Below are 9452 nucleotides of genomic sequence, written 5' to 3'. Positions count from 1 at the left end.
CTCAGCTGGGTTCGCTTGTTCAGTGAGCATCCTGCACAACCATACATGGCCACCCTAAGCTAGTCTCTCCCTTGTAGGTCTATTGTGAGAATTAAATGTGATACTGTGTGAACATGCTTAACACAATTATTGGGTAAATAATAATAACTCAACATGTTATCTTTTTATCTTGAATTTTTTACATACTCTTCAATAGACATTGGTAAACCCTAAACCAGTGCAACTTTTAGGGTCCTCAACATAATTTTAGATAGTGTGGAGATAAAGAATTAATTCACATTATTGAATAGTGGGAAACATTCCCTTTTCAGTTCCCTCATTTCTTCTAGAAAGATTCGTACTTGACACTCTCAACACTTGATAATACACACACACACACACACACACACACACACACACACACAGTTGGACCTCTAGAAGTCATTCCCAGGCAAGCAACATGGCTAACCTGTATTAACGTTGGTTGGTTGTGTTTATCTTTTACAATTTCCTTTTATGGTGAGTAACAGCCACTTTTCCAGTCACAGTAGCAGTATCAAGGTTTTTTTTCCAAAAACATGTATTTAAGTATTTAAAGTGAGTCAACATAAAGGAAAATATTAAGCAAATAATCGTAGAGGTGGTAGCCGTGGGCTTGAAGTTTGCGGGACGCGATATTACACAATTCCAGACAAGTCCAGATTTGACATTTTTGCTTCTAAACCAAGAGCTCTCAACTTTCCCAGTACGAAGTTGGAAGAGAATGGGGAGATTAATGCAAAAGTGTAATGTCCAGAGGTTCTCCACTCGACTGTGTCTGGAACGGAGGCTTCATGCCCTTCTGATTTTCCAGCAAGGAGTACGTCGGTTCCCTCTGAGCTCAACTCAGAGTTTGCGCCCTCTGAGCTCCTGACTTTCAGAAACCTTCACCTCTTGGAGAGGCGTGCCTGGGTCCTGAGTTTTGCAGATCTTCTCTGGGAGGGACACGCCCCTCTAGAACGGCTAGATCCTCCAGGTCGGCTGAGCCCAGGCGGGAGCGGACAGCCAGCGGCCTGCGCACAACCTTCCCTGACCAAGAGCGGCCACTGCGCACTCCAAGTTAACGAGTGAGCGAGGGCACCATACACAATGCGGCTGTGTTTGATCCCGCGACGTGTCATTCGGAATCGCAAACAATTTATTGCCATTAGACGATGTTGTCAGGCACTAATTTCCTGGTGGCGCTCCATCACGGGCCTCAAAACATCAGGGGAGGGGGTTCTGAGGTCCCTTGGCTGGGGGGCGCGAAGGAACCGTCGCGAGCCAAGCGGGGGTTCCAGTAATGAGGCTTTAATGAGAGGAGGGCCGCCAGCCTTTGTGGAGAAGCCCAAGGAGGCGGCGGCCCGAGCGCGCGCTCGGCGAGATCACTTCCTTCCCCGGGCCCTGAGCACGGTGAACCCGCTGAGGGCACTCTTGGGCCCGCGACACCCTCGTCGGCTCCGAACTGCGGCAGGAAACGAAGCACCTCCATGCAACAATGCAAACGCACTCATTACCATCTCGTCAATATGCATGAAGAAAACGCGCTAGGCTGGCCGAGCCCCATCACCCAGCTCTGGCCTCGGCATCCAATAAAGCGACATATTCATCTCCCAAGATGGATGAGGAGGGGGCGCCTCCAGGAAGGCAGATCCACGGTGGGGAGGGGACGGATCCTGGAGAGGAAGAGCAGAGAAAATACATGCAAAGAACCTGAGAGACAGACCAAGAAATCGACGAAGGAAGGAAACAGATTAGGATGAAAGAGAGGGACGAAAAAAAAAGAAAGAACAAGCAATGAGGGCGAGGGAAAGAGATGCAGAGTCAGAGAGAGGGGGAACAGCGATAAAATAAGGGAAGAGGGAGGGAGCAAAACTGAGAAAAGTGGTCCAGAGGAAAAAAGAAAACGGCGAATGAGGGAATTGAGGAAAGAGAAGAAAAAGCAATGACCTAGAAATCGAATATATAGAGAGTGGGAAAGACAGATGGATAGAGACAAACAAAGGAGGGGGAGGGAGTGAAACTGCTCGAGTCAGGTGGAAAAGGATGATCCTGGAGAGGTAAAAAAAAAAATAACGTCACTCGCGCTGAGGGCCAGGTTTCCCGATCCTGTTAGTTCTGGGCGCTGCGCATCTCGGCTGCTTGGAGACCCAAGGGCGCGGGCCAGGTCGGGGAGGAGCAGGGGCGGAGTGGGGGAGGGAGGGGCCGGCCGGCCGGCTTGGAGCGGCTCCTTGGGCGGACCGGCCCGCTCCGGGTGCCCGGGCCTGGCTGGGGGCCCACCCCGCGCGTCGCGGCCAGCCGCTGGCCCGGCCATTCGGGCAGCCTCTCCCTCGCCGAGAGCGAAGTTGGCAAAGTTTCTCCCAAAGTTTCCCCGTCGCTTCTCTGGACCCAGAGAGGGGCTCCGAGGTCCTGGCGGCTGGTGGGGAGAGGCAGTCCGTTCTGGGGCGGCCCTGGAGGCCGCGGCCCCGCGCCTGCTGGGATACTCGGGGTCCGGATTCCTGGTCAGACACAAACCCCTCCCGGTGCGGACACCAGGCCACGCACTCGGGCGTCCACGCGGCTGCTAATAGCAGAGAGAGAGAACGCAGAAGAGAGAGAGAGGGAGAGAGAGAGAAAGAAAAAAATATTCTCAGCTCAATTTAAGTCTCATGGAAAGGGCTTACAACTGTAATTAAATCATTAAATTCTTGTCTACGCTTCACAGAGCGGAGAGAAATTAACTTCCCACCAACCTCATTTTCTATTTGAACATGAAATAATGATTTTCTGCCCGTCTAATTACAAAGCCAACATCTGATCAAGCCAGCATCCAGAGGGGATTATCGCATGCACGAGTATTAGACCTCATTACCAGCTTGAGTGCAAAATTATTACATCTTGTAATTGGATGGTGAGATTTATATACAGATCGGCCCGGTTTCTGTAAGATTGTAATTACAAGCTTCGTTGGTTAGCTACTTATCAGAACTTTGCAGGAAAACAAAACAAATGACTGAGGAAAACGAGCATTTCATTAACCTGTAACCCGAGCGCGGGGGGAGGGAGCGGTGGGAGCGTGCGCCAAGGCGTCTGCAGGAAGCCGAGGGATCGCGGGTTCTCACTGCAGCCCGGGGACTTCGGGCCTGGGAGGGAAGGACAGAAGATGGGCCTCGGCGGGTAAACTTAGGGCTACAGCGGCGCCCCCCGATGGGGACGCGTGGACACCGTGGGTCTGGGCGAGGAGGGGGCAGAAAGGGGGCCTAGTGGCTCGCGGCTCGTGTACAGTACGCAGCGCAGCCCCTGAGCCAGACGGGCCGCCGGCCCTGGGCACACGTCGGGCCGCGGCTCCAAGTGCGAGACCGGGGAGCGCTGCTGTGCGCGCTAAGCGAGTGCTATGGACGCCCCCTTGCATTCCCCACACTCTGGGCCGCGTTGAGAAAGCGTCTACAGCAAGACTCCGAAGCGCTTTGTGCTCTGGGAACAGTGGAAGAAAGCGAGATGATGGAGAAGGGTTTGCGCGCGGCGCGTTTTTGCGCGCATGCCTTTCCCAAATCAACTTCCCGTGCACCTGCTTTTCCTCCCTGTGCGAGTGTGTCACTTTGACCCCATCTCGTGGATTAAAAATCCCTGGAAAAGGCTCGGCTGTCCTTAAAAATCCCTGGAAAAGGCTCGGCTGTCCTTGGACCCGTGAGTTCAGTTCGGAGCCGGGCTCCACTGGCCTGGTGGAGTTGGGGAGCCAGCGCCACGTCGGGGCTCGGCTGCCTAGGACTCTGCGTCCCGACGTGGGGCGCGGATCGCCCGGCCCATGGCAGGGCTGATCTTATCTGGAGACCGATTCTGCTCGAGACCTGGGGCGCTTGGAGGTATCTAAATAATAGAGGTTCTTGGGTCCTTATCTGGGTTAGAGGTTCACCTTCCTTCCGGGCCATGGGTGCCCCGGCCCGGCGTGGCTAAGTCATTGAGAACAGCCTTGCCCCTTCCCTGGCCTCTTTCCCGCCTCCCGCAGCCCGACGCAGCCGGGTCGGTAGCTGGTTAAGGCGGACAGAAGCATCATCTCCGGGGCCCATTGTTCTCTCTTTTCCTTCTGGAGGAGCTGAGTTAAATAGCGGCCCAGCGCAGCCCCAGTTTCCCCACCTCAGAATCTCGCTCTTGGCTCCTCGCGGGTCTGGCGCCACTACTTTGTGCAAACTCTAGGTTTCCAGGGACGTCGAGGCTCCCGGTCTGACACTTAGGAAACGCTCCAGGCAATAAGGTTACCCTCAATTTTGTAACCCTGAGATTTTTTCGCGAGAAGGTGAGCCCATGATTCCCTACGCCACTTCGCTGAGGGGTTTAACTGAAAACGAAATCAGGCGCCGGGAAAACATTTCAAAGCCAGAGCTCCCCCTGATATCTCCTCTCCTGGGGAGACTCCAGTTAAGGCCAACACCCGGCACCAAGCATAAGCAGGCGGGGAGGAGATTAGGGAAGCAGTCTGACCCAATTTGAGAAGGCCGCCCCTTAGTTTCCCCAATCGAACCCCAAACCTAGCTGCCCCCAAACTTTCCCTTGCGTTCCCCCCAATTTTCTCGGCCTTCACACCTACTGGAGCCGCCGACCTGTGCGAAGACTGGTAGAAAGAGGCGGGGAGTGGGGTGGGGTCAAAACTGGGTGCCCGCGGGACTCCCCACGGGGACTCCCTGTTGTTGCTGAGACCAGAGAGAGCCGGGGCCAAGATTCTCCGATCCCTCCACTCTGGTGGAATTCGGATTCGATTCGTCTATCAATCAGCCCGCGGCGGCCAGTTTCCGCCTCCGAGCCGGGACTGGCAACTCCGAGGCAGTTACCGCCCCGGGTGCTGTCCCCGGAGCGCTCCTGCTGCAGGCCTGGCCTGTGCGTAGGTCGCCGCAGCGGCCTAAAGCGTTTAGCCCGGAGCCGCCGCAATACCGGGAATTTCAATCCTGCTCTAGGCTGCAAGCCCTAATCCGTGAAGGTGGGCGCCCGGATACCGGGATTTCAGGTTTGGTTTAGGAAATATCCCACTATAACACTAAAAGTCTTGCCTCCCATCCCCACCCGAGCGGGAGGGAGTATACCTGCCAAAAGAAAACAGGTTGGCGCAGAGACCCGGGAGCAGGAGAAGGGGTAGTGAAACGAAGAATCTCTACGGACCGAAAATTCCAATATACAAACTTCTCCAAGCGCTCCCCGAAAGTTCCTGGAGCCTCCGCCACCCGGCTCCCTGCTCCTCCCCCATCCCACGCCAGCTTAGGGCAAGGGCAGCCTCCACTTTCCTGACGTCGCTCCCCAGGATTCCCGGGGCGTCCACCCTGTGGCACCACCCCCTCCCCCCGCCATTTCTAAGACGGGATTCTGCACCCTGACACCCGTGCGGCGTTAACGTGCTTCACTGCAGGATTTGGTCTTCTTGAGCAGGGGGCTGCTTCGCCTCCCTGGGCAGGGGGACGGTCCTTGAAGACTCCCTTAGAACGCACCCCCGATCCCTCGCGCACTCTTCAAGCTCCCTCCCTACGCCTGAGAGTGGCCGGGAGTCCAGAGGTGCGAGCTGGAAAGCGGACCCGGGCAGAGTAAAGCCCCAGCGCCTGGTCCAAGGTCTGGTCCCGACCCAGGCCCCGCGCGCTGGGGCGGGGGGAGAGGTGCCGAGAGGCGGGAAGCGGGAGGGGCGAGCTGACCCCATACTAACCCCGGTCCCCGCGCCTCTCGCCCCCCCCCTCCTCCCGCCGCAGGCCAGAGGGGGCGGGAAGGGACTAGCAGAGCCCGGGCTCCCGCCCCCGTCCCGCCCCGCCCCGCCCCGCCCTGCGCGCAGTATCCGCGGGGGTGGGCGGCCTCGCCTGCAGGGAGCCCCGGCGATTGGTGACTCGCGAAGGAGACGCAAGGAAAAGTCGAATAAGAGGGCGCGACGTCAGACCCGAGATTTGGGGAAGGGCGAGGGAGGGGGGTGAGGGCGGGGACGGACACACAGACACAGATACGGACACGCACCCCCCGCACGACACCCGAAGTGTCCACAACTTGAAACCGCCTTAGCCCGGGGCGCAGAGGCCGGGGATGGGGGTGCGGGGAGTGTAGTGTGAGTAGAGAGAAATAGGTTTTAAAAAGAAAAGAAAGAGTGAAGGGAACACAGAGGGGAGAGAAGGGAATAGTGAGAGAGGGAAAGAGAAGAGAAAGACGAGAGTTTCATAGCGTCCAGGAAAGTGAAAGAGCCCGAAGGAGCGGAAGCGATCCTGGGGGGGTGGGGGGGGAGAGGAGCGCAGAAAGGGGAGGGGAGAGGAAGGGCGAGGAGGGGGAGTGAAAACTAGAGGAGGACGAGGGAAGCGAGGCGCGACACAGCTCGGGGAGAGGAGGGCAGTGAGGAGTGAGGCGCGGGCAGAGGCAGCTCCGGCTGCCGAGAGGAGGGAGCGCGGCGCAGAGAGGAGGGGCTTGCGGGCCCGTAGAAATGTCAATCAGAGCCCGGAGCCCCGGGAATCTCCGCCAATCTGTTCGGACCTGACCTGGCTCCTCGCCTCCGCCGCCGCCGCCGCCGCCGCCGCGGAGCAGATCAATAGGCAAACGCCGAGCGCAGCGCAGCGCGGGAGGCAGCGCGGCCCCAGCCCGGCCCAGCCCCCGATGCGCGCCGCAGCCCGCGGGCGGCGCTGAGCTGGGCGGCCCCAGGGGCCGGGCCCCCTCTCCGTCCGTGCCCCGCGGGCCACCATGTCCTTCCCCCAGCTCGGATATCAGTACATCCGCCCGCTCTACCCACCCGAGCGCCCGGGGGCCGCCGCCGGCGGTGGTAGCGCTGGGGCCCGGGGCGGCCCGGGAGTCGGAGCCTCAGAGCTGGCTGCCTCGGGGTCCCTGTCCAACGTACTCTCGTCCGTGTACGGGGCGCCCTATGCCGCGGCGGCAGCGGCAGCCGCAGCCGCCCAAGGCTACGGCGCCTTCCTGCCCTACGCGGCCGAGCTGCCCATCTTCCCGCAGCTGGTAAGTGGCCGGGGAGCCGCAGCGGGGAGGTTGGGGCTGGGGCGCCGGACGAGGTGTGCGCGCGGGAGTAGACTAGAGGGGCCTGGGCCGGGAGGGTGGAGGCGGCGGTGGCCAGGGCTTATCCACGCTCCCTCCGCGCGTGTCCCTTCCTTCTCCATGTGCGTACAGGGCACGCAGTATGAGCTGAAGGACAGCCCGGGGGTGCAGCATCCGGCCGCGGCCACCGCGTTTCCTCACCCGCACCCCGCCTTCTACCCGTACGGCCAGTACCAGTTCGGGGACCCGTCCCGTCCCAAGAACGCCACCCGGGAGAGCACGAGCACGCTCAAGGCCTGGCTCAACGAGCACCGCAAGAACCCCTACCCCACCAAGGGCGAGAAGATCATGCTGGCCATCATCACCAAGATGACTCTCACTCAGGTGTCCACCTGGTTCGCCAACGCGCGCCGGCGCCTCAAGAAAGAGAACAAGATGACTTGGGCGCCCCGCAGCCGCACGGACGAGGAGGGTAACGCTTACGGGAGCGAGCGAGAGGAGGAAGACGAGGAAGAGGATGAAGAAGACAGCAAACGCGAACTGGAGCTGGAGGAGGAGGAGCTCGGGGGGGAGGAGGAGGACACCGGGGGCGAGGGCCTGGCTGACGACGATGAGGACGAGGAGATCGATTTGGAGAACTTAGACGGCGCGGCCGCGGGGCCCGAGCTGGCCCTGACGGGCGCGGCGCACAGGGACGGCGACCTCGGCCTGGAACCCATCTCAGACTCCAAGAATAGCGACTCCGACGACAGTTCCGAGGGCTTGGAGGAGCGTCCACTGCCTGTCCTGAGTCTGGCCCCAGTGCCACCGCCAATGGCCGCGACTCCGCCATCCCCGCCCTCGCCCTCAGCGGGCCTGGACCCCTGCGCTCCCGCACCAGCGCCCGCCTCGGCCCTGCAAAAACCCAAGATCTGGTCCCTGGCCGAGACGGCCACAAGCCCGGACAACCCGCGCCGCTCGCCTCCGGGCGCGGGGGGTTCTCCCCCCGGGGCAGCCGTCGCGCCCCCAGCCCTGCAGCTCTCTCCGGCCGCCGCCGCCGCGGCTCAGAGACTCGTCTCGGCGCCGCTGGGCAAGTTCTCCGCTTGGACCAACCGGCCGTTCCCAGGCCCGCCGCCCGGCCCACGCTCGCACCCGCACCCGCTCTCCCTGCTGGGCTCGGCCCCTCCACACCTGCTGGGACTTCCCGGAGCCGCGGGCCACCCGGCCGCCGCCGCCGCCGCCGCCTTCGCTCGGCCGGCGGAGCCCGAGGGCGGAACAGGTGACTGCGGAGCCCAGGATGCGGAGGGAGGGGGCGAGTTTGGGGGTCGCGCCCGGGCAGGTCCCGGGGGACGCAGGGCGCTTACCACTCCGCGCCCGCCTCCCGCGGCCCTGGGCGCTAGAATGGCGCGATCTAAAGGCCTTCCTTTTTCTCCCGCTTCCCGTAGATCGTTGTAGTGCCTTGGAAGTGGAGAAAAAGTTACTCAAGACAGCTTTCCAGCCCGTGCCCAGGCGGTAAGAGACCCCGAGCTGGGGTGGGGTGTTGGGACTGGCAGTCGGGGGCAGGAAAGAATGCGGAGGAAACTCGGGCTTTGCCCCCGGGGGAACGCAGCTAGGACGAACTTCTAAAAGGGGACGAAACACACTTCTCCGCCGTCGCCACGGGCCCAGAGGTGGCTCGAGAGTCCCAGTGCAGGCACCCGGGCGGGGCCCAGGGTACCTCGGAGCGGGTGGTGGCTCCGTGAAACCCACCACCTTCCAGCCGCGCACCTCGGGTCTTGACGCCTCCCGCGCAACCTTATAGTTAAACCGGAAAACCAGCATCTTACAGCTGGACCTCATTGCACATTGAGACGTTTCCCTTCCCCCGGCCTCAGCCCCGGGTTGGGTCTCCCAATGCTAGGCAGCGTCGGTGCCCCTAACTCACTTCCTTTGCTACCACTGCCTCTCTCTTGCAGGCCCCAGAACCACCTGGACGCCGCTCTGGTTTTATCGGCTCTCTCCTCATCCTAGTTCTTTTAAAAAAAAAAATTTTTTTTAATCGTTGTAATAATTGTAAAAAAAAAATCGCTCTGTATAGTTACGACTTGTAAGCATGTCCGTGTATGAATACCTAAAAAGAAAACGAAACGAAAAAAGAAAAAGAAATAAAACAAATCCCCCCTGAGTCCTCCCCCGGTGGCTTCTGTACCCCACATTAGCTGAGTTTGTGAGGTTTGTTTGTTCGGTTGATTTGGGGGGGGGGGTGGAGTTTCAGTGAGAATAAGCGTGTTTGACTTTTTTTGTATATACAGAAAAATGTACATATGTGTGAACCAAATTGTACAAGAAAGTATCTATTTTTGGCTAAATAAATGAGCTGTTGCCACTTTGACTATAACCCGCCTGTCTGCCCCCAGAGGGATCCGTTTGGTGCTTTTCGTTTTGTTTTGTTTTACACCCTCATCCCCCCATGTTTGAAGAGTCGCCCGAATCAGCGGAAGAGAAGGCAAGGCGAGGCGAGTCAG

General features: G+C 59.6%; 1 protein-coding gene and 1 long non-coding RNA gene across 2 annotated transcripts; one reads left to right on the top strand and one right to left on the bottom strand.

The window, feature by feature from the left end:
- Positions 1-231: 231 nt before the first annotated feature.
- LOC118885797 lies at positions 232-7376 on the bottom strand. The gene is made up of 3 exons (XR_005017552.1): positions 7297-7376; positions 3016-3119; positions 232-2560 (listed from the first exon to the last, which is right to left on the bottom strand). It is a non-coding gene; the product is annotated as an uncharacterized LOC118885797 (long non-coding RNA).
- On the top strand, positions 6269-9314 carry IRX3 (iroquois homeobox 3). Its single transcript, XM_036834853.1, has 4 exons — positions 6269-6933; positions 7102-8227; positions 8394-8460; positions 8904-9314. Exons 1-4 carry the CDS (start codon positions 6667-6669, stop codon positions 8956-8958), a joined length of 1515 nt encoding a protein of 504 aa, XP_036690748.1. The 5' UTR covers positions 6269-6666; the 3' UTR covers positions 8959-9314.
- Positions 9315-9452: the final 138 nt, after the last annotated feature.

The sequence above is a fragment of the Balaenoptera musculus genome, chromosome 19, assembly GCF_009873245.2.
Source record: "Balaenoptera musculus isolate JJ_BM4_2016_0621 chromosome 19, mBalMus1.pri.v3, whole genome shotgun sequence".
In the NCBI taxonomy this organism is placed as follows: domain Eukaryota; kingdom Metazoa; phylum Chordata; class Mammalia; order Artiodactyla; family Balaenopteridae; genus Balaenoptera; species Balaenoptera musculus.
Note: the sequence above shows the minus strand (reverse complement) of the source record. Positions and strands in the feature narration are given on the sequence as shown.

Bases quoted from the DNA above. Each gene is read 5' to 3' on its own strand.
- IRX3 (XM_036834853.1), top strand. From the start codon at position 6,667: ATGTCCTTCCCCCAGCTCGGATATCAGTACATCCGCCCGCTCTACCCA. The intron at 6,934-7,101 runs GTAAGTGGCCGG...ATGTGCGTACAG, and splicing joins TGCCCATCTTCCCGCAGCTG to GGCACGCAGTATGAGCTGAA. The intron at 8,461-8,903 runs GTAAGAGACCCC...TCTCTCTTGCAG, and splicing joins TTCCAGCCCGTGCCCAGGCG to GCCCCAGAACCACCTGGACG.